Below are 20,390 nucleotides of genomic sequence, written 5' to 3'. Positions count from 1 at the left end.
ACTACCTGAGCTACCTGTGAAGTAATTGAGTTCAGTGTATTAATTTGTCACCGTTGAGATGAAAGCTACGTCCCCAATCCTAATGCTCGGTGGTCAGACAGCATTTATCATATACCTTTCAATGACAGACAACTTCAAGCGATCTTCATGATATTTGTGCTTATTGTTGCTTCGGATTTGCTGCAAAGCCTTTGTAGGAAATACCAACAGGTGGGGAGCACTTGTTTGACCTCTTTATACTTGGCATGGGGCTCGAACTATGCTTGCACTTTATTGTCACAAACTTCTAAAACATTATCCTCAAACGAATCATTTCCTTTTTGGAGGCCTAGAAGCTGTGTCGCGTGCAGATATGCAGTGCGCCACGGGGTTCCATGGATGTTAATGCCAAGAGACCTAACGCCTTCAGGTCCACTCCGCACTTTGGTGCTGCTGGGTTAACAGTGTAAGAAGAAGGACAACTTGTAACTTGGGAGGAGACCTTAGGAAAGACGTTGTTATAACCAGAAAACTACAGAGAAACCAGCTCTTGAAGAGTTATGCTCATATATCCAAAGTTAGAGGTGGAAGTTGCCGTTCAATACAATCGACGCCAACAGGTCTCACTCTCGGAGTGTTCCAGTGATCACACATAACCCCCCCAAGTGACTTCTGTACTACCTCAGACACGGCGCTACGGTCCCCTACCATGACGGCCCCGACTTTAACTATTGCCCTATGAGGATTAGCTCCTCCGCCTTTCCAATGCACTACTGTACGAATGGAGTCCTTGCGACCACCTAAGCCAGCAGACCTGGACCAACCCAACTCATTACCATTAGCCATCCTGGGTATCCTTTGCCATCACTAACTTATGAAAGCCCCATCGTATCCCCTGCTCTAGTCCTTCTTTTGTCTCCATCATGACCGCTCTTCCTCCTCAACCTGATCCCATCTCCTCGCCATTTCCCTCCTCACCATCACACCCTTCGTCTTCGAAACACGCAGCAGCTCCAGATCGCCCCGAATCCCCCGAATCTCTTCTCATTGACGACTCTCTATCAGCCAAAGACTCGAGTCCCCTGAGATCAGTGGCAGGATCGTCATCAGGCACAACAAGAGTGGCTACATCGCGGAACTCTGGCCTGGGTGGAGGAAATCAAACGATAGCTGGCCCGTCTCGTGAAACCGGCTTGAGGTCTTTCAACGGTGACGAGGAAAGCGAGAGCGACTGGGATATAGAAATGGAACCCATTGCAGGACACCGTCGACGGCGAAGTAGCCACAACATGGCTGGTCGGCCAGTTGGATCACCTAGCCGAACCCGTGTCACAAGCCGTGGTCCCGCACCCACTGGCTCGACAGAAGAACCTAAGATATCCGAAGAAAATTTGGATGCGAACGGCTTTGCGATCCAGAAGGATGAATCCGCCGATGACAGCTTGAGCGATGAAGACCTCCAAGACGACGAGGAAACAGGATTGACCCGTAAAGACAAGCAGAGGCGGCAGAAGAAGCGCAGCAGAAATACTCAGCTGGATCAGCGGATCGTCAGGGACAATAAGGCTATATCAAAAGAGGAGCGCAAAGAAGCAGACAAGACCGTTTTCAAGAGCTTGATGGTAAACGTTGTGTTGATTCTTTTGTGGTACCTCTTTTCGTTATCAATATCGATTGTACGAAACGGCTCTTGCGCCCCGTTCCCAGATAACTCGATTGCTGACATATTTACAGTACAACAAATGGATGTTTGATCATGACCGGCTGAACTTTGCATTTCCTTTGTTTACGACGTCTATGCACATGGTGGTTCAATTTGTTCTCTCAGGTCTAGTTTTGTACTTCGTGCCCTCCTTGAGACCGGGATACGGTGTTCATCTGTCAGATATGGGCAGGTCGAGACACGATGACGAGCCCAAGTCTTACGGCATGACCAAGATGTTTTACCTCACTCGAATTGGACCTTGTGGTGCAGCTACAGGCCTAGATATTGGACTTGGCAATACCTCTCTCAAGTTCATTAGCCTTACATTTTACAGTATGTTGTCTCTGCATCTGAGCTATTGAGGTAACTAACCTTTGCTTTAGCTATGTGTAAATCCTCCTCACTTGCTTTCGTTCTCATGTTTGCATTTGCTTTCCGCCTCGAAACCCCGACATGGCGCCTTGTCGCCATCATTGCTACCATGACACTCGGTGTCGTGCTCATGGTGTTTGGTGAAGTTGAATTCAAGGTGGGAGGCTTCGCCCTCGTCATCTCAGCTGCCTTCTTCTCTGGCTTCCGCTGGGGACTGACCCAGATCCTGCTCCTCCGCAACCCTGCGACGTCAAACCCATTCTCCAGCATCTTCTTCCTTACTCCAGTCATGTTTCTCGTGCTTATTTGCCTTGCCGTGCCCGTGGAAGGAGTCGGAGCTCTCATTGAAGGCTACAAAGTTCTGGGCGATGAATGGGGTTATTTCATGGCGCCCCTTTTCTTGCTTTTCCCTGGTTGCATCGCCTTCTGCATGACGGCCTCCGAGTTCGCTCTGCTGCAGCGCACTTCCGTCGTCACGCTCTCCATTGCTGGCATCTTCAAGGAGGTTGTTACTATTAGTGCGGCTGCTCTTGTCTTTGGTGACCGCCTTACACCCATCAACTTTGTTGGTCTACTCACAACCATGGCCGCTATCGCTGCCTACAACTACATCAAAATCACAAAGATGAGGCAGGAGGCGCAAGAAAGTGTTCATATTCGGCATGTGCACGACGATGACGCGCCAGACTCCCCTACGAGCCAGACTAGCGGAATCATAGACCGCGATGGGGATACAGACGCGGAAAACACTGGTCTACTCCGTGACAGCATCGACGGCTTAGATCTTGATGTACAACCCCATGCGCCAGCTAATGAGCGTCGCTAAGGGAATAATCGTTTCAACGTCACAACTTCCTTTTTTATATCTGAGCCTGTATATAACGACTCTATGGGCCACCTTTCTTTGTCATACTGAGTGAGAGTCGATACAATGACTCGCCATCTTTTGTTTATATGTATCATAACAACGGCGCCAGGGGTTACTTGGGGGATAGAATCTAGGATGGGAATTTTCTCTATATATGGTGATATTAGAAGAGCAAGAATATCAATATACCCAGATACCACACATAATCTACTTGGTCAATATTCTTGCCAGATGATATGCACCAAGTGTTGCATGGAACGGTACCTTCCTAGGTCAATACCTACGTTCAAGGCACAAGTGAAGAGTAAAACCAAGCCAGCGACTTTTTGAAGGACATGGTCAACACGAAATAAGATGATCGAGTTATACCATTGCAATGTAAACGAACCCAGATACCCTGCAGTGGACCGGATATTCTTCATGGAATTACTACACTTAAACCGGGTATGTACGATCCCTCTGCAAACACCAAACACCAAAACGCAACACTTGCTCCGTCGAACAGTTCGTCAAACGCTTAGCCAAGCAGGCGAAGGCCATTCTTGGTCTTTTGTCCAGGCTTGACCACTCCACTGCCACCCATGGGCCCTAAGCTGGGTTCATAGCCAGCCCCATGATTTCCACCGCCATGACTACCCTTCTTATTTTTATTCTTCTTTCCATGTCTGTCCTTCTCCTTGACATTGGCTACCTTGATTTCGGTGTTGGCTTTGCGAACTGTTACAGGGTGACTCTGAATGTATTTGTTGTTCATTTCTTTGGCGGCTTGGAAAAAGTCGTCAGCGTCGCTGAAACTGACAAAACCGTAGCCCTTGGACTTGGATGTACGCTTGTCACGAATGACACGGGCCTTTTGGACAGATGGCCAGCGCGAGAAAGCCTTGAGAAGGGCGTCGTCAGTGGTCTCGCCTGCAAGATTACCGACAAAAAGTCGTAAATGGGAGGGATCCCATTCGAGAAGACTGTCGTCTGTCCACTTCTTACCACCGCCTTCTCGGATGACTGTCTTCTTTCGCTCCTGATTTGCAGTGGTAGCCGCCGCGGCCGCAGAAGATTGGCCATCTGTTCGAGGCCCGGCAAACCCAGGGGCCTTATCCTTGCTATCTGTCGGGGTGCTCGAATATGCGCTCTGCCATTGCGCTATCTGGGCGGCCATCTCGGGGTTGTAGTCGGTCCCCGCAGCGCCTGGCGTAGGGAATGGATTCGCAATCTGTGGTGCTGCGCCATAGCTTTGCGGTTCGTAGCTCTGAGGGCCATAGCTTTGTACGCCGTAGTTCTGGGTACTGTAACTCTGTGGCTGTTGAGGATACGAATATGCGGGACCCGAGTTCACCGCGCCGGGAGCAGAAGTCGGGTACGAAGAGTACGATGGGCCATACTGAGTTGTGGATGGGGCATTGGGAGCAGAGTAACTCGAAAGGCCGGAGTACGTCGGCGGAGCGTTCGAGTACGCTGGCTTCGAAGCAGCCTGGGCCGCCGAGGAAAACGCAGGTTTGAAGCCTGACTTGGAGGCGGGCGGTCTCGGTGGGAGAGAGCTGTTGCTGATGCCTGGAGGAGGAGGGTACGCCATGATGAATACAAGCGGATATACGAGGAAGCGGTGTAGTGTTTGCAAGAAAACGTACCTTGAGCCAGATTCTGCTCAAGTTCCTCTTTCAAGAGATTCCCAGCGTCCGCAGCTTTTATCGAAAGGGTTCGGCGGTGCTTTGCGGCGGTGCGACGCGATTGCGATTGCGATGGCAACTGTTGGTGTATGGAAGAAGATGGATCTGATGATAGCCTTCTATGATTCGCTCTAGCCTCATTTTCCGGAAAACGGCCTAAATTAAGTGGGACTTGAACATCACGTGCCCTCTACGAGATACTTCCTCTTCAGATATCCTCATACCTTAGTATAAAATAAAAGACAATGATTATGATGGGAACTCGATTCCAAAATACTCTTTCCAGAATAAGATGCCACTGAAGAACGTATATCAGGGCGTTGTCACAGCCACTGCGAGCATGAATAAGGGGACGGGAAACATCCTGCTCCTCCACGTATATTTTCAGGGTAATTAAGCTTCTATGAATACTATCTCAAGCCACATAGGTTCAATTGTATGGCTGAAGTCTCAAATGCCAAGACCTGGTGTTGCTTTCTTGAATCAATATATTATGAAACCCCCCGATTCTCACTTGTCATGGGTCGCGATGTCTGGCACAATGGGCGTTGTCGCCTGTATTAAGCAGCTTGCACCCCCACGAGCTGGAGTGGGTGATGTGCAGCCTATGTCTTCAGCGTTAGAGCCTCTTCGGATTATGAAATCCTATGGCAGATAGATTCCTCGGCTCGGAAGCAGACGGACTTGACGGTGTCTCAAAGCTCTTGTTTGGAGAGAAAGATACCGACCAATCCGAAAGATTTCATGGTAATAACGGGCAAGTTGGAGAACTCTCAACATCATGGTGCATCCATACTTTTCGTGACAACATTGGTTCTTGGGGGTTATCGTGACCTTTGAACATTCAATGAACCCGTAGTTACGGTGGCTCTTTTCACCTTGGGGTGGGGGTTAATATTGTATATAGCGCATAGCAAGTTCTGGAACTTGACAAAAATGTGTATCCGCACCTATTATTTGAGAGGCTGGATGAATGTTCGGATAGTTTAATCTCCATGTACATGGGATGAGTGAAAATGGACGACTTGATCCGTTCTCAAGATAATTTCGGCGGCAGAATTTGGCGGCTAATATGGACCGAAGCAAGCGGAACTTGATTATTACCTTTTATCCCGATATCAAATGTTACTTGCATCTCCGATGGGGATTTTGAGTCTGCATGAGCCGAGTCAATCGGAATTCGGTGTTACCAAGCGTGGCTCAACAGCATCGTCTTGTTGTCGCTTTAAAGTATCCGGCTGCCGAAGCAGGCTGAGGCATCCTGAAGCGGGTATTGCTTGGCCAGTCTGAGGCTTGACTCTCTGTCTCATGATCTCCTTGGCTGTTTCGTCATGAGCGACTTCGGACACTGGTGAGGCTATAAGTTGGTTCGGCGCTTATACCGCGCTGTGGCACTGTTGCCGGGTTAAATTCCGGTGGAGCATTTCGGTCAGGCTGGACTCATGAACTGGGCTGAGAGTGCACCTGGGTTGGTTGAGAGTACACCTGGACTGAGCTCAGCGTTTGCGGCCTTTTTCTTTGGGATTCTCCGTATCCGCCTTCGGGGCATTCGGTACGGATTCGCGAAGGCTAAGGCGCGTTGGGGTTCGGGCTACTGTCCGATGAACAAGTCAATTGGCACGGTAGTGATTACACGGGCCCGGAAGACGTGGGTCCCAACACTCGGACAGCATTGCAGGATCGCAAAGAAAGGCTGGGCTTGGAGGTTATCCCAACAAGCATAAGCTTCAAGAACAAGCTGAGACGAGGAGATGTCGATACCGCGTACGGGACAGGTCTAGGACTAAGGACTTGACTATGGATGCTAGTGAGGCGAGGCGGATACCACGGAAAGCAATTCATCCAGACTAATATGCGGCGAGCTTTGTACGAGATTTGTGTTGCTTGTGTCACGGTTTCAAAAATCTTGGTAAGCTTTGGGGTTCATCTTGGGGGTAAGACCGCAGCAGCACCGCAGAGTCGTCATAACGTTGGAGCTGAGGGGCGTAGAAGGGGGGACCTGGAGGGGTAACGCTGCGAGGCGCTACAGTCCACTAAATAAATGTGAGGGAAAATCCCATCTCTGGAACTTGGTGTCCGTAAACGATGGACCCCTACTGATGGTCATTGGCCAGCCAGCAGGTACAAGTCCATGCTGTTGACCAGGGAGGAGTGGAGGGGCATTACCTCAGTCATGATGATGATGGCTGCTGAGGAATTGATGCAAAGTTAGTTTGTATTGGCAACTGTAAGTGTTTGCAGGGCTGGCATAGCGGATGAGTAGATTGCCTTAGTAACGATGATTAAGGCAGGATGAGTGGGAGATCAGCTAGATACAGCAATTACTCATAATCACCGAGCTGTAGTCAAGGTGATGTAAATGGAAGAAAAACACCCATCATCTGAGTATCAATCTCGGCCGCACCACAGTGACGATGACGATGAATAGTTGAGAAGAGCCCCGCCAATCAAGGTGGAAGCTCCACCATACTTGGCGTTATGCCCGACCAGGTCAATTGTATTGGATTGAGCCTTTTGAAGCGCATTGCGTCGCGTTTGCTTAGTTGAGCCAAATGCAAAGCGGTAGAAAGAAAAAAAAAGGTGGGCATCCTTCCAGCTCAGACAGGAGGTGACTGGGAGGTGAGTGCGGACAAGGTACCGAGCGCCCAACTTTGGCACGGGTGTGACAACATTCATCGCCAGGTATATTTCTCTACAACTTTGCATCTCCTCCCACCTTCTTCCCTTCCTTTTCTTTCTCTCTTCATACATCTTCAAAAACCCCAATCTATACCTACCACTCCCCGATCGCATATCATAGCCCATCATGTCTGGCCCTGTGTAAGTTGAAGCTTCCCTCATACCTCATCTCTTGACATTTTCCCCCCCCCCCCCGCCACAGCCTCATGGTGATGCTCTCATGCTCTCATTCCCGCGCCCTCCGGGCGCTGGAGCGAGAAATGAAGGGATCGCCATATTGAATCCGTGCCTGGACTGTTTGGGGCATTCGCAGTCTTCATCCTCATCGTGATCATGGCTCATGTTCTCGAGGTAGAGCTCGTCTCGCTCACCTCAACCTGGGTGCCCCTCAACAGCACAATTCCTTGACCTCACTCTCAAGCTCTGCTACGAATCAAAATGCGACGAATGCTGACATTATGGCAAGTGCGGATCTGGGCCTCATCGGCCTTGCTGTCATGTAAGTTTGACCCATAAACCATTCACCTGGCAATGCCAGTGGTAGCTCATACTCACACGCTTCATAGGGGACAGAACCTTATTCTGAACATGGCTGACAACGGCTTCACCATCTGCGCCTTCAACCGAACCGTCTCCAAGGTCGACCGATTCCTGGAAAACGAGGCTAAGGGCAAGTCCATTGTCGGCGCCAAGACTGTTGAGGAGTTCGTCAGCAAGCTCAAGTCTCCTCGCCGTGTCATGCTCCTGGTCCAGGCTGGTCAGGCTGTCGACGACTGGATTGAGAAGATTCTGCCCCTCCTTGACGCCGGCGATATCATCATCGACGGTGGTAACTCTCACTTCCCTGACTCCAACCGCCGCACCAAGTATCTTGCTGGCAAGAACATCCGCTTCGTCGGCTCTGGTGTCTCTGGTGGTGAGGAGGGTGCCCGATATGGCCCCTCTCTCATGCCCGGTGGTAATGAGGAGGCCTGGCCTCACATCAAGGACATCTTCCAGAGCATTGCCGCCAAGAGCGACGGCGAGGCTTGCTGTGAGTGGGTTGGCGACGAGGGTGCTGGTCACTACGTTAAGATGGTTCATAACGGTATTGAGTACGGTGATATGCAACTTATCTGCGAGGTATGAAGAGATAGAGATAACGGCCGCCTCACACAGAAGACTAACCAAGTATTATCAGGCTTACGACATCATGAAGCGCGGTCTCGGTCTCTCCAGCAAGGAGATCGGCGACGTCTTCGCCAAGTGGAACAAGGGCGTCCTGGACTCTTTCCTGATTGAGATCACCCGAGATATCATGTACTTCAATGACGATGATGGCACTGCCCTCGTTGAGAAGATCCTCGACAAGGCCGGTCAGAAGGGTACCGGTAAGTGGACCGCTGTCAACGCTCTTGACCTCGGCCAGCCCGTGACCCTCATCGCCGAGGCTGTCCTTGCCCGATGCCTGTCTGCCATCAAGGACGAGCGTGCCACCGCTTCCACCAAGCTTGAGTTCGTCAGCCGAACAACCAAGTTCGAGGGTGACAAGGAGCAGTTCCTCGAGGATCTCGAGCAGGCTCTGTACGCCTCCAAGATTATCTCTTACGCCCAGGGCTTCATGCTCATGCAGGAAGCTGCTCGTGAGTTCAACTGGAAGCTCAACAAGCCCTCCATTGCCCTCATGTGGCGAGGTGGTTGCATTATCCGATCCGTCTTCCTCAAGGACATCACCCACGCCTACCGCTCCCAGCCCGACCTCCAGAACCTTCTGTTTGATGACTTCTTCAACAAGGCCATCCACAAGGCTCAGCCCGGCTGGCGAGACGTTGTTTCCAAGGCTGCTCTCCTTGGTATCCCCACCCCCGCCTTCTCTACCGCTTTGTCCTGGTTCGACGGTTACCGCACCAAGGACCTCCCCGCCAACCTTCTCCAGGCTCAGCGTGACTACTTCGGTGCTCACACCTTCCGCATCAAGCCCGAGAACGCTAGCGACAAGTACCCCAACGGCCAGGACATTCACGTCAACTGGACCGGCCGTGGTGGTAACGTCTCTGCCTCTACTTACCAGGCTTAAGTTGCTTGTCGGGGTAAAGAGATGGAACTATGATTGGTTAAAGAATGAATACCACCGGGCTGTACGAAGCTCGATCGCTGCGTTTTTATAAAAATCTGTGCTTTGGTACACAGAACACGGTAACGCTGCAAGGATAATGATGAATGGGCCGGTACGGATTTAGAAAGCTTAAGTGATGAAATTCAGGTTTGCGTTTAGAACCTGATGAGAAGCATGAAAACAAGATCAAATAATATTTTCCGAATGAAATACACAAATCGGTGATACGTGAAAGTTCCTGGTCGTGATAACCGTTGTAGGACTCAATTTATTGTTTGCCCAACAATATGAAGTAAAGTTGCTCCACTTGTGCATGATTTACTTGTGATTATGTCTGAGAGTCTTCATCCGCACTGCTCAATACTTTTTAAAGATCGCTCTTACCCGCAGGCAATTCAACACAATATCATCTATCAAGGATTAAGTTATATAAATTACCAGAACTTGCTTAACGACCTCGTTCTTTCCCCATGGAGGACAGGAACTCGAGACCCGCTTTTACTTGCCCAGCTCCATAGTTCTGATTGGCTATCTGCACGTTCGCAGCCTCGTCGCGAGAAGTTTGGAGCCGCGCAAGGGCATTGACTTCTAACAACTCCATCGCAAGTCATATCGTGAATTGCGCCACGCCATCCCTTCACCTTCTCAAAGTCAACCCATCTTGGCTTTTTCGGCACGCTAAATGTTGAGCAACGCGCATACCTGGAGATCATCAATCGCGTAATTAGATATACCAACACGCCTAATATCGTCCATCGCGACGCTCGCCCACTATGGCTCAACCGGATCCTAGCCAGGGCGTCCCTCAGGACCTTGTATGTAATGCATACGCGCAACGATGCAATGGGCATCGCAACATCTTTCTGACAGTCCTTTAGATGCCCCACGTCCATCTGATCTCTTCATTTCGATACCCTGTGATGCCTCGACTTGACCTAAATGAGGTTGCTAAGTGGCTTATGGCTGCACCACAAGTCGCGCGAGACCGGGCGCCCTTTTTCTGGACATATCTCGATAAGCCTACAGACGGCACGATACTTTTGACCTGGCAGCCCCTTCAGCGTTTGGGAACGACCTTCGCAACCGATGGTTATGTCTGGGCGCCTCCAGAACAGGTCTACAAGCATGATCTGGGCAATGGACTGGTAAGGACAAGATGAGTAATGGACAAAGGGACAGCCTGCTGAACCTCACTAGATGCTCGAGATTTACTATCAGAAAGCTGGTTACATCCCCGGCGAGCAGTACGCTCTCCACGCCCGTCGACGATGCCGACTAGTCCCTATCCCTGGTCATCCTAATCCTCCTCAACCAGACGTCGGCCTCTTCATTGTGCATTACGGACCCGCCGAACCGAATGACAGAGTTCCTGTCTCCATGATTCCCTTTGACGAAAGAGTCAACAGCATTATGCAGCAGCGCCACTTTTTGCAGCGCGCTGGCCAGATTCGTCGCAAGGAATTCATGTTATCCGACCGAGTCAACTGGCCTACCCTGCCTGATCTCACCCGTCAGCCGGTACCTCCCCAGATGGCCCCTCGAGGCGTTCCTCAACAGATGGCATATCCCACACAACCCGCACCGGGTCCTCCTGCTAAACGAGCGAGGCACGCCGCTGGCCAGAGTGGCCAGACCCCCCTACCAGGAATGCCTCAGCTAGACGCTGCCTTCGACGATGAAGAGGATGTTTCGCGAGGAGATATGTTTGACCATCTTACTCCAAGAGAGATTTCTATGAGCCGATACCAGCAGAACCACGAGTGGATGGAAGAGATCCTCTCGTCTCCTTATAGGATAAGCCAGATCACCCCTGCCGATTTAAACCTCGGTTTCAAGGGTGAATTGGCATATTTGACCGAAGGCATCTTTCCCGCGCAAGGAGTTGATGCCTCCAATTCCGTACCCGAGAAGCCGTATATCGGCCGGCTTGATCCCGAAAAGGCTGATGAATTCCGCAAGCGAGTCTACAATCACATTGAGTCAACCAAGGCCGAGATAGAGAAGATGCAGGCCGACCATGCCGCAGCTCTTGCAAAGTTCAAGGAAAATTCCATCCTCAGCACAAAGGAGAAGGAGCTTCGAAACACTGTCGAGGGTACAGGCACTGAGATTTGGCGAATTGAGGGCAAGGTTGACCCCCACGACGAGGATGCTGTTCCTCGTCCCGTCAGTACGAAAACAGTCGAACAGATAGTGTCTGAAGTCGAAGCTGCTACGGGAAAGAAGGTTGATACTAAGCCGACGGTATCTCGTGTTCAAGATGGAGGTTATCAGCCACCAGCACCAGAACCCGTTCAGGCTGACGCTTCGCAACTATCTCGTCAGCCATCGCAATCTGGCTCGCAGAACAGCGGCATCATGATTGGCGAATCTGATATCGATATGGGTGGCACTGCTGCTGGATTACTCGATCAGATGCATACTGGCATTTCCAACACCTCTACGCCTCTGAACAACTTTGGAACCCCTCAACCTCAATTGTCAGCGGCTCAGTCTGGGGCTGGAACACCTTCCAATACCACCGCAGTTGGTTCTGGCGGTGACGTGACGATGGGCGGAACTCAGGGGCCAAAGGATCACACAACAGCGCCCGATCAAGGAACTGGTAGTGGAGACTGGGTTGTTGTGCCCAAAGATGGCACTGCGAACGATCAAGCGAATCAGGGACCTGGCTCGGGTGCCGCTTCTGTTAACGCAAACACACCCACTACTGCAGGAATTGACGCTGCCAAGTCAGTAGCTAAGACAGCGTCTGCTGGTGCCACCCCAGCAGCTGGGACACCCGGCGGCTCTGTCTCCTTTGACCAAAACGACTTCAGCTCCCTTGGCGACCTTGACACAGCAGGCGATGCCCTTAACTTTGACGGCCCTACGCTAGACGGCGCAGCAGGCGAGCTGGGTGAGGGTCTAGATCTCAGCATGGACATGGACGACTCAGCATTTGGAGACGCTTTCCACGGCGTTGAAGCCTCTGGAACTCCCCAGGGTCAGGATATGTAGAACGCACCCCTGTCTGGCGAGCCGGAGAATGAGTTCTATTGAAAAGGGGGAAAGAATGTTTTTACTGAAAGACCGGAATTGGTTCTCAAGACGTCGGAGAATGGCGCGTCTTTGTTATCATAGGGAGTTTTTCCTTTTCTTCGGCAATGGGGGGCTATAGGACTTGCTTTTTGTTAAGAGTTTTTAGGTACTGTCTCGGATCACCAAGGCCCGATGTAAGACATTAAGCTTTATGCCTACGAAATAGGAAAGTAGCTTGTAGACTAGAGGCAAGTAAAATCCACAGTTGAATAATTAATATGGTCTGTCTTGTATATATGTGCTTGATTTTAACATTATTTGGCCCTGCGCTGGCCGGAGCCCTTGCGGCTATGAGAAGTTATGATAGAAAAACTGAGCTTATGATTGAAATATACTATGCAAGCTAAAACTTATGTCATAATAATAATACTAAACTCACGACAATACCCTATCAAGTGACTCAAGTAAGGGGTCGTCGCCCTAAAGTAATGGTTACCTTCACGACCACGCACTCCAACTGACTCGAACATGAAAGCTCATCGCCATTCTCAACTTGTTGACACGTTGCTCTTCCATTTTAATTGCTACATTATTGCTCGAGCTGTAGATTATGATACAATATCTGCTATGATGGGAATATATATGGGGCCGGAAGGAAATTGCTTCTGGTTTTTATGAACAGAGCGGTTCAAGTGAACGAATGTAATATCATGTAAGGTAATGAGGGCTTTTCTATATTCTATACAGTGACAAGTTCCCAATCACATCATCTCAAAAACACAGACGACAAAGGGAATATTGCCAAGACTCCAAACACATCCAGCATATATCCATACAAAGTCCAGCACAAAGGAAAAGTAGCCAGCGCTGTTCGCCAAATCAAGACGGCATTCCAGCTCGTATGTTGGCGTATGCACTCGTGGGGTATTTCAAAAGATTGTTGACCGTCTCAAGAGTGCCCAATGTGCGCTTTACACCGGAAACGATGCTCTGGGATCCAACCTTATCTCCACTCGCCTCCCAAAAGAAAGCACCGCCAAGGTTTCGCTGGTTGATATAAGCGGCTTTGGCCTGACCCGATTTGAGATCATCGTAAGTAACAAGTTCCCGCGTCTTGCTGTCATATGAGTAGCTGGCTACGAGGTCTGCGTCATAGGTAGCTTTGGCACCAGAACGTGGCAACGCCTTGTATAGGTAAGTTCCCTCTGAGTTGCCGCCAACACCCGAGTAGGATTTGCCAAGTCCAGCGGTGTTAAGGAATGAACGGCCGTAAAGAGGCATACCCATGAGAATCTTGTTTGGGGGAACTCCTGCCGCGAGGTAATCGTTAATTGTCTTGTCAGTGCCAAGTTTTGTTGAAAGAGGGTTCTTCTTGGAAACGAAAACGTTGGCCTGATGACCGGTGGTAGGATCCCAGGAGCCAGCATAGTCGTACGCCATGAGATGCCAAGCGTCAATCCATGGGTTCATTCCTTTCAAATCCATGACTTTATAGTTTGCTGGACCGGCTGATGTAGCAACAGTAAGCATAAAATGGTAGTTTAGTTTGTTGTTCTTTGAATACTGGTCGAGGGCTTTTCTGAGATCCGAGAGTAACAAGACATAGTTGCGAGCTTCTTGGGCGTTGGCAGGGTATTCCCAATCGACATCAATTCCGTCGAAGCCCCAGTCAGTGATTAGCTTTATGGCGGAAGAGATGAACTTTTTGCGACGGTCTTGTGTGCTCACACCAGTGGCGAGATCTGGACTGTTATTCCAGCCGCCGATTGAAAGTAGCACCTGTTCGTACGTCTTAGCAGTTTCACATTAGGCTGCTTGGTCGTGGTAGTAGAATCACCTTTAAATTGCGGTTTTTCTTCTTGAGAATGTAAAGCTGTTTAACACATCCATAAACGTTCTTTCCACCCCCAGAGTCACCAGCATAGAGTCTTTCGGTGTCAGCGTAAGAGTCTGATGAAAACCTAACGCTTTGTTAACAAGTACGATATATTGATGGGGTTGATATACTTACACAGTTCCGTCTTTAGGGTTCACCTTAGCAAAGGAGTATAGAACATGTGTGATCTCCTTCACCGGCAGATTTTGGGGCTGGAAGTTCGCCCCATAGGTACCCCTGGTTCTTCATTATTAACACCCATTAGTTGCACAGAAATATGCCACAACTCACCAGTTTGTGAAGTAGAGGATGTTCCGCTTTCCAACACCCCGAGCCTCTAGGCGAGTAGGTGCGTTGTTGGCGTCATCCTCATCATCAAAGTCACCACCAAAGTAGTTCTTTGCGCTGCCATCACCCTGGGCATCGGTGGACTCGGAGTTCTGACTTGCCTGCTCAGATGTGTTTCCGGCAGGAGTATTTTCAGATTCATCATCAGAACCGTCCTCGTCATCTTCAGAGCCGCCCAGGTTTGGGAAATCCTCAGGGTTGTAGTCGTCCTCATCTTCCTCATCGAAGAATTCGTTATCTGCAACTTCCTCGTCACGCCTGAGGAGCTCAGGTGCAGGGACGACTTCATCATCGCCACTGGCAGCTCGCTGGTCGGCATCAGGAATGGCAGTTTCTTGCGAAATGTCCTGGTCGTCACTCTCCGTAGAACGAGTGTTGTGCTTAGACTGTGCCCAGGGGTTTCGCGGAGGGATAAACTGGGGAACTGTATCTCGAGGAGTGGCAGCTTGACTCTGTTGAGGCTTGCGAGATCCTCGGAAAGGCGCCCTAGGCGGGATGAAAGTTGGCTCTTTGTCTTTGTTGTCGTCTTCTTCATCCTGGACCTTGGCAACCGTCTTCTTCTTCACAGATGCAACCGAGGCGGACTTGTCAGAGCTATCCTGGCCCTTAGTCGACTTTTGCCAAGATGCTTTCGCTACGAAAGGCATCTTAGGTGGGATGAACTCAGGAACGATGGTTTCTTTAGGATTGTTCGGATCAGCAGCAGTAGTGGTGGTCTTGCGGATTTTGGTGTTAGGGTCAAGTGCGTAAGGCATCTTGGGAGGAATGAACTGCGGTGCGGCGGTTTGTTCTGTCTCGCGGCGGACAGACGTGGTCATTTTGGTCTTGGTCCCATGTGTATGCTCGATGTGTCCATGAAGATGTTGGTGTCTGGGCTCCACTGCAGGCACAGCCAGTGCTTGCACCAGGAGCGGCGCAATGAGGATGAGGTGCTTGAGCATGTCTGATACACAGCAATTAACCTCAAGATGAAAGAGAGTTCGCAATTTAAATGTCCCCTGACTTGAAGAAGCCTAGACAATGAATGGATGATATGGGCAAGTCAAGTTCAAGTTGGCGAGTATAAGTGCTTCTTATAACAACAAGCTGTTTGTAAAGGAGTGAAACCTCGTGATGTGTGAGGTAGTACTCAGATAGTCCAAGGGGTCCAACTGTCTTGTGAGGGAGTTGAAGCTGAGACAAGATGCTGAAGCCGGGCTGGTTATGAGACAAGGACTAGGGTGACGGAACCGGAGAGTAGTCTATGAAGCACTATACTTTAAAGAATGAGATGAAGTCAAGGAACGAATGACGTGGGTTGAGTAGCGATGAAAAAGGAATGGCTTAAGGGTGAGATCAACTGGGAGAGAAGAGGGGCCAAGGACTTGAGGCCAGGGAATCGGGGCAAATTTATTACATTGGACGTAATGAAGAGACGCCACTTGATCAATGGAGGCATGAGGGAGGTAGGCGACCTTGAAAGAGTATAGCATCACGACGAAAGCGTAGCTTGGCCGCGTGTTGGTCTAAAGAAGCCTCCAAGGATGCTACGGAAAGCAACGCTGGGCTCCAGTCGAGACGATGCCGTTCTCGACTAGGAATGCCCTGACGCCGGATGAGACATGACAAGCAGATCATTCGAGCTTATCGAGCGCCACAAGCCCCTAAAACGTGGACCTGGTATGTCTTGGGACCTCGATTAGGAATGCGCTTAGTGTCTGGAACCAGTGGTTCATGGCGCTAAGGGAAATGGTCGGAGTTCAAGACATGGTCGTGGCTGTCAATCTTTGTAAGTTGGCATCTTTTGTATTGAAAAGGCGGCACAATAGAGCCAGGTAGAGTTTGGGAGGCTTGAAAAAGAGGCTGTGGGCGTGAAGCTCATGATGTGGTTGTGAGTGGGTCATGATGATGAAGGGTTAAGGTAGGGTTTCCCTCGGTACCGAATGGCGTCGGGATCTGATAGTTGTTCCTGCGTAAGCCTCCTTCCGTTTGATCGATCTTTGTATGTACCTTCCTTTCTGTTCCTGGCGCGTTTTGGTCCCTCCCTTCCTAATTAAGCACAAGTGATTGTTTGAAAGTGGGTGTATCTCAAAGTGATCGTTTCTGGGGGTCCCTTCATTGCCGTGCAAGATTTGAATATTGTCTATATATCAAATCAACTAAGGGAAAAACATCAATTAAGAACTCCCTGAATCATACTAAAACAACCCTTTATTGTACCGTAAGGATATGCAAAGACAAGACGTCGCTCCCGGCAATGTCTCGTCTTACCCTTGCGCTCCCGCATTTGAAGGGAGCAAAGACCCCTCCAACAATCTCACAACTGCAACTCCTCAAAATTGTCTTCACTTCAAACCAAAGAAATTAAGACAAAATAAACTGCCCTAGTATCAAGGGTCTAGATCATGATCCAGGAGATGAACGTTAGTAAAGGCGTCGCCGATATTCATTCTGGACTCATGAATAACGGATAAATCGGTTCAACGTGTGCTCTCTAGATCAGCCTGCACAACGTCCAAGCTTTGGTGATTTGAAATAAACAGTTTTTTCTCTCTTCGTTGTTCCTGATTCATACTCTTTACGGCAGAGCTCATGACTAAATTTCGTGATTGTAGATGGCTGACCCTAAGACTAAACTAGTGAAGCCATCGCCATACCCTCGCATGGCGTTCCAATTTACGACTTTCATTCCAGTCATTGACAAACTCGATTCGTAAGCTCTCGGTGGCCCCGTTTGCATAGAAAATTCTGCAGTTTATTTCTGATCTGAGACATGGTTATATTCTCCGGATCCCCGACACCTCGTTAGCATATCGCTTTGACCAACCTCTTGTCAACCAGAGGCATCAAACGCAACTCGCTCACTATAGCATGAGCCTATAACCCATAAACCCGGCACGAAATAACTTGAATTGGCGCCCTGTAGCCTAGCTTAGTTATGAATCGCCGCATGGACGAATGTATTGACACAAGATGACGGCTTCCTACACTTGCGACCTTTAGTACGTAGAGCTGGGATGTAGCCAACTATTATTGAATCCTATGATTTTCTATCAATGATGGTACTTCATCATGGCTTACTTGATATCTGAAACTTTTACACCAGTGGTTGGACTTGGAAGATTATGGTTGTGTATTATTATGTTCCGGGATATATGGGCTGACCTATACTGTAAGCTGTCTTTCGAAAATAATACTTGTGACATTCTTTGCCCAATTGTTAGATACTACATGTAATATAGTTAAATCATACACAACATCTCTCAAACTTAAATATACTCAACAGTAACAATGCCGTACCCATAGAAGGCTCGAAGGCGATTCGCTCCTTGTCTGTATCTAAACCGTGACGTTCGTCCCTCTCTGATGAAGACTCCATTTCCTCGTCTCCAAAATCTGCCTCTGCCTCATGTTGGTAGCCCCAGTCAATCCCCCATCATACCCTTCCTTCGCCCCGGAATGGATAGTCTCCAGCTCAGCCAAGTCATCTTCAGGCCGTGGCTTCTCATCACGCCTCGCGGAAAGGTAGAAGAAATCCCAAATGAAACTTCGTTCTAGCTTGCGCGGCTTTCCATCTGCGGTCCAGAAACGCTCCTCGCTGAGTTCTTGCGAGAGATGGCGTCTGAAATATCGATCTTGGGTCACCCACCAGGCTCGCCAGACGAACAAAATCAGAAGAGTGAGTGGAATCACGGTCGCCCAATAGTACCAAAAGTTCTCTCCAAAGCGGTTTACCTTGACTTGGTCGGTCATAGGGCCCGAGGAATCGTTGTCTTCTTCATCTGGGCCGAGCCAGTCAAACATGGACATGCCGAAGAGAGTTCCAAGAAATTCGCCGGGTAGAAAGATGGCGGTTATCACGGCGAGAGCTTTCATGGAGGAACTGTCGCGTGATGATGCTACGGCCATTCGGGCGTTCAGGATATTGTCTTCTTGGGCCATCTTACTGTAGATCTACTGCTTTTAGTTGGTGTTCTGTCTTTCGACTTTGTACCACTTACCATATCGATCTGAGCACGGCATCTGGCCTCCGACATGCGTCTATCCGTCTCAAGACCCATGCAAAGACGCAATAAACCATCAAGATACTGCCTGATCTCATGCCAATGGGGTCCCAAAGAATCACCATCCGTCACTTCATCGGGAAATCGAAGCCTAGGGAGATCTCTGGGAGGCAGAACTGGGCTCACTGCAGGAGGTCCCCCGAGAGGGTCGATTACCGTGGGACTCAACATACTGAGATCGTTGCCGAAGTTAGAATAGCTTCCCATTCGTTCATTCAACTCGTCTCCGGCCAGGATCAACACTTTGATGGCTCTCTCCATCCAACGAATAGTATCCAGCAGTTTAATGGTGTCCTTGAGAACTTCGTGTGCCCTTTTCATGAGTTTGGTCATGGTGCTTGGGCCCCAGGCAATTCTCTCGCCATCTTTTCCATTGCTGAATGTGCGACTGAGACGTCTCCCAGTCTCTGTAGCATCAAAGCCGGCAATGTTGCTGACATCGTATTCCAAATGAGCCACGTTGGAGTTGTTCTCGATAACAGCCTCTTCACACCGCATGAATTGCACTTGGAGAAGCACGACGGGCATGATGAGAGGGTGCGCCCAATGATTTCTGCATGACTCCAGACGATGATCATATTCGTCGAGGTCATCGAGGTTGTGTCGTCTTGGCTCCCATGACTGTCGGACAAGGATGGTCGCGGAGCGTTCGCGGACATCATATGTCATGGACAGAAAGTCACAGGGCGTCTTTGGCATCTCTGAGAATGCGAGAATAATACCTACATTATTAGGGAAAGTTATGTGTGGCATTGAAGGAACTTACTCAGCTGAGATTTGTCTTTTGACCAAAATCTAGATTCTGTGGTAGTTCGAGTTGAGTATTGCAGCGTGGCAGGATGAAGGTTCATGGCAGCCAGGTCACCAACCGTCATGCTGAGAATGTCTCGACCACCGTCGTAAATAGTTTTACGCTTGAAACAGATTCTGTGTTCAGTTAGCCAAGAGATCTTGTGTATCAACTGTTGAAACTTACACTCGGCGTATTCGGCCTTCCATGCCGGCTGATGGTGCTTCATCATCGTCTGGTTTTCGAAAACTGCCCTTCAGACAGTTAGTTCACCGCTCTCTGTTCAATGGATTGTACTGACTTCACGATCAAGCATATGCCCACGCCGAAAGGCTAGGTCAAAAAGAGCTGTTCCCGAGGCATCATCGCGAGTAAAGTGGTGGGTGATGTGGTCGTCATCATCCACCCAGGGATCTCGCTTTGTGGATGGAGCTCCAGGCTCCTCTGACCGCTTGTAGACAACATACTCGTCATATTCAATGTTAGACGGAGTATCTTTTGCAGTGATCAAAACTTGGTTAGAGCAGGTTTTCTGATCGTAGTTGAACAGGTCTAGGCCGTGGTGTACCAGCCCCATTAAGGCGGTTTTGCGCCTCCTCCGGAGACCGAGAGCGTGATCCTGCGGAACTTGAGAAGAACGGCCACCCTAATGAATGGGGTGGAGAACTCTGGATTCATGAGAATCTGAAGTTGTTGAGACTGAGTTGATAGTGTTGGTGGGGAGTTACTGAATGCACTTCGTAAGCGAGAAGAATATAGCTGGTCTTTGGCCCCTGTGCAATGCACGCAATGTTATTAAGCGTCCAGCGGCGGATCAAGCTTGTTTATGAATTGTCGAATTGTCCTGAACGCTGACTGCCAAGACATCGCTCTTCAGCCCCCAAACAAGGGTGCCTTGCTCGTTGAGAGCCCGACTCTCCATGGAGGGTTTCGGGCAACGCATAACTCCG

General features: G+C 49.6%; 6 protein-coding genes across 12 annotated transcripts; 3 read left to right on the top strand and 3 right to left on the bottom strand.

The window, feature by feature from the left end:
• The first annotated feature begins 772 nt into the window (after nucleotides 1–772).
• Nucleotides 773–3,220, top strand: FOIG_00763 (uncharacterized protein). The gene is made up of 3 exons (XM_031197171.1): nucleotides 773–1,655; nucleotides 1,714–2,017; nucleotides 2,068–3,220. The coding sequence occupies exons 1-3, from the start codon at nucleotides 903–905 to the stop codon at nucleotides 2,880–2,882; spliced, it is 1,872 nt and encodes a 623-aa protein (XP_031072938.1). The 5' UTR covers nucleotides 773–902; the 3' UTR covers nucleotides 2,883–3,220.
• On the bottom strand, nucleotides 3,216–6,580 carry FOIG_00762 (uncharacterized protein). 2 transcript variants are annotated; one of them, XM_031197169.1, is made up of 2 exons: nucleotides 5,539–6,580; nucleotides 3,216–5,466 (listed from the first exon to the last, which is right to left on the bottom strand). In XM_031197169.1, exon 2 carries the CDS (start codon nucleotides 4,492–4,494, stop codon nucleotides 3,442–3,444), a length of 1,053 nt encoding a protein of 350 aa, XP_031072936.1. In that variant the 5' UTR covers nucleotides 4,495–5,466; nucleotides 5,539–6,580; the 3' UTR covers nucleotides 3,216–3,441. The 2 variants fall into 2 exon arrangements, with proteins under 2 accessions (XP_031072936.1, XP_031072937.1); XM_031197170.1 differs by having other exon boundaries at nucleotides 3,216–5,404.
• A 419-nt stretch (nucleotides 6,581–6,999) lies between these two features.
• FOIG_00761 (6-phosphogluconate dehydrogenase, decarboxylating 1) lies at nucleotides 7,000–9,643 on the top strand. 4 transcript variants are annotated; one of them, XM_031197165.1, is made up of 4 exons: nucleotides 7,000–7,408; nucleotides 7,734–7,766; nucleotides 7,834–8,389; nucleotides 8,448–9,643. In XM_031197165.1, exons 1-4 carry the CDS (start codon nucleotides 7,395–7,397, stop codon nucleotides 9,321–9,323), a joined length of 1,479 nt encoding a protein of 492 aa, XP_031072932.1. In that variant the 5' UTR covers nucleotides 7,000–7,394; the 3' UTR covers nucleotides 9,324–9,643. The 4 variants fall into 4 exon arrangements, with proteins under 4 accessions (XP_031072932.1, XP_031072934.1, XP_031072933.1 ...); XM_031197167.1 differs by having other exon boundaries at nucleotides 7,834–9,643; XM_031197166.1 differs by having other exon boundaries at nucleotides 7,000–7,766.
• Nucleotides 9,644–9,856: 213 nt separating this feature from the next.
• FOIG_00760 (uncharacterized protein) lies at nucleotides 9,857–12,786 on the top strand. Its single transcript, XM_031197164.1, has 3 exons — nucleotides 9,857–10,177; nucleotides 10,241–10,507; nucleotides 10,560–12,786. The coding sequence occupies exons 1-3, from the start codon at nucleotides 10,136–10,138 to the stop codon at nucleotides 12,360–12,362; spliced, it is 2,112 nt and encodes a 703-aa protein (XP_031072931.1). The 5' UTR covers nucleotides 9,857–10,135; the 3' UTR covers nucleotides 12,363–12,786.
• A 152-nt stretch (nucleotides 12,787–12,938) lies between these two features.
• Nucleotides 12,939–16,301, bottom strand: FOIG_00759 (uncharacterized protein). 2 transcript variants are annotated; one of them, XM_031197163.1, is made up of 5 exons: nucleotides 16,004–16,301; nucleotides 14,551–15,863; nucleotides 14,395–14,496; nucleotides 14,221–14,344; nucleotides 12,985–14,162 (listed from the first exon to the last, which is right to left on the bottom strand). In XM_031197163.1, the coding sequence occupies exons 2-5, from the start codon at nucleotides 15,546–15,548 to the stop codon at nucleotides 13,263–13,265; spliced, it is 2,124 nt and encodes a 707-aa protein (XP_031072930.1). In that variant the 5' UTR covers nucleotides 15,549–15,863; nucleotides 16,004–16,301; the 3' UTR covers nucleotides 12,985–13,262. The 2 variants fall into 2 exon arrangements, with proteins under 2 accessions (XP_031072929.1, XP_031072930.1); XM_031197162.1 differs by having other exon boundaries at nucleotides 12,939–14,162; nucleotides 14,551–16,301.
• A 1,394-nt stretch (nucleotides 16,302–17,695) lies between these two features.
• On the bottom strand, nucleotides 17,696–20,310 carry FOIG_00758 (uncharacterized protein). Of its 2 annotated transcripts, XM_031197160.1 has the most exons (5): nucleotides 19,742–20,310; nucleotides 19,627–19,694; nucleotides 19,417–19,577; nucleotides 18,588–19,372; nucleotides 17,696–18,540 (listed from the first exon to the last, which is right to left on the bottom strand). In XM_031197160.1, the coding sequence occupies exons 1-5, from the start codon at nucleotides 20,015–20,017 to the stop codon at nucleotides 17,926–17,928; spliced, it is 1,905 nt and encodes a 634-aa protein (XP_031072927.1). In that variant the 5' UTR covers nucleotides 20,018–20,310; the 3' UTR covers nucleotides 17,696–17,925. The 2 variants fall into 2 exon arrangements, with proteins under 2 accessions (XP_031072927.1, XP_031072928.1); XM_031197161.1 differs by having other exon boundaries at nucleotides 19,627–20,310.
• Nucleotides 20,311–20,390: the final 80 nt, after the last annotated feature.

This window comes from Fusarium odoratissimum (genome assembly GCF_000260195.1).
Source record: "Fusarium odoratissimum NRRL 54006 unplaced genomic scaffold supercont1.1, whole genome shotgun sequence".
NCBI classification, from domain to species: Eukaryota; Fungi; Ascomycota; class Sordariomycetes; order Hypocreales; family Nectriaceae; genus Fusarium; species Fusarium odoratissimum.
Note: the sequence above shows the minus strand (reverse complement) of the source record. Positions and strands in the feature narration are given on the sequence as shown.

Coding starts and splice junctions, on each gene's coding strand:
- FOIG_00763 (XM_031197171.1), top strand. CDS start 903: ATGACCGCTCTTCCTCCTCAACCTGATCCCATCTCCTCGCCATTTCCC. Junction 1,656..1,713: donor TTTCGTTATCAATATCGATT/GTACGAAACGGC, acceptor ACATATTTACAG/TACAACAAATGGATGTTTGA. Junction 2,018..2,067: donor CATTAGCCTTACATTTTACA/GTATGTTGTCTC, acceptor CCTTTGCTTTAG/CTATGTGTAAATCCTCCTCA.
- FOIG_00762 (XM_031197169.1), bottom strand. CDS start 4,494: ATGGCGTACCCTCCTCCTCCAGGCATCAGCAACAGCTCTCTCCCACCG.
- FOIG_00761 (XM_031197165.1), top strand. Junction 7,767..7,833: donor CTCATCGGCCTTGCTGTCAT/GTAAGTTTGACC, acceptor CACGCTTCATAG/GGGACAGAACCTTATTCTGA. Junction 8,390..8,447: donor ATATGCAACTTATCTGCGAG/GTATGAAGAGAT, acceptor AAGTATTATCAG/GCTTACGACATCATGAAGCG.
- FOIG_00760 (XM_031197164.1), top strand. CDS start 10,136: ATGGCTCAACCGGATCCTAGCCAGGGCGTCCCTCAGGACCTT. Junction 10,178..10,240: donor AGGGCGTCCCTCAGGACCTT/GTATGTAATGCA, acceptor ACAGTCCTTTAG/ATGCCCCACGTCCATCTGAT. Junction 10,508..10,559: donor ATGATCTGGGCAATGGACTG/GTAAGGACAAGA, acceptor GAACCTCACTAG/ATGCTCGAGATTTACTATCA.
- FOIG_00759 (XM_031197162.1), bottom strand. CDS start 15,548: ATGCTCAAGCACCTCATCCTCATTGCGCCGCTCCTGGTGCAAGCACTG. Junction 14,497..14,550: donor ATCCTCTACTTCACAAACTG/GTGAGTTGTGGC, acceptor ATGAAGAACCAG/GGGTACCTATGGGGCGAACT. Junction 14,163..14,220: donor AGAAAAACCGCAATTTAAAG/GTGATTCTACTA, acceptor ACGTACGAACAG/GTGCTACTTTCAATCGGCGG.
- FOIG_00758 (XM_031197160.1), bottom strand. CDS start 20,017: ATGGGGCTGGTACACCACGGCCTAGACCTGTTCAACTACGATCAGAAA. Junction 19,695..19,741: donor GGCATATGCTTGATCGTGAA/GTCAGTACAATC, acceptor AACTGTCTGAAG/GGCAGTTTTCGAAAACCAGA. Junction 19,578..19,626: donor GAAGGCCGAATACGCCGAGT/GTAAGTTTCAAC, acceptor AACTGAACACAG/AATCTGTTTCAAGCGTAAAA.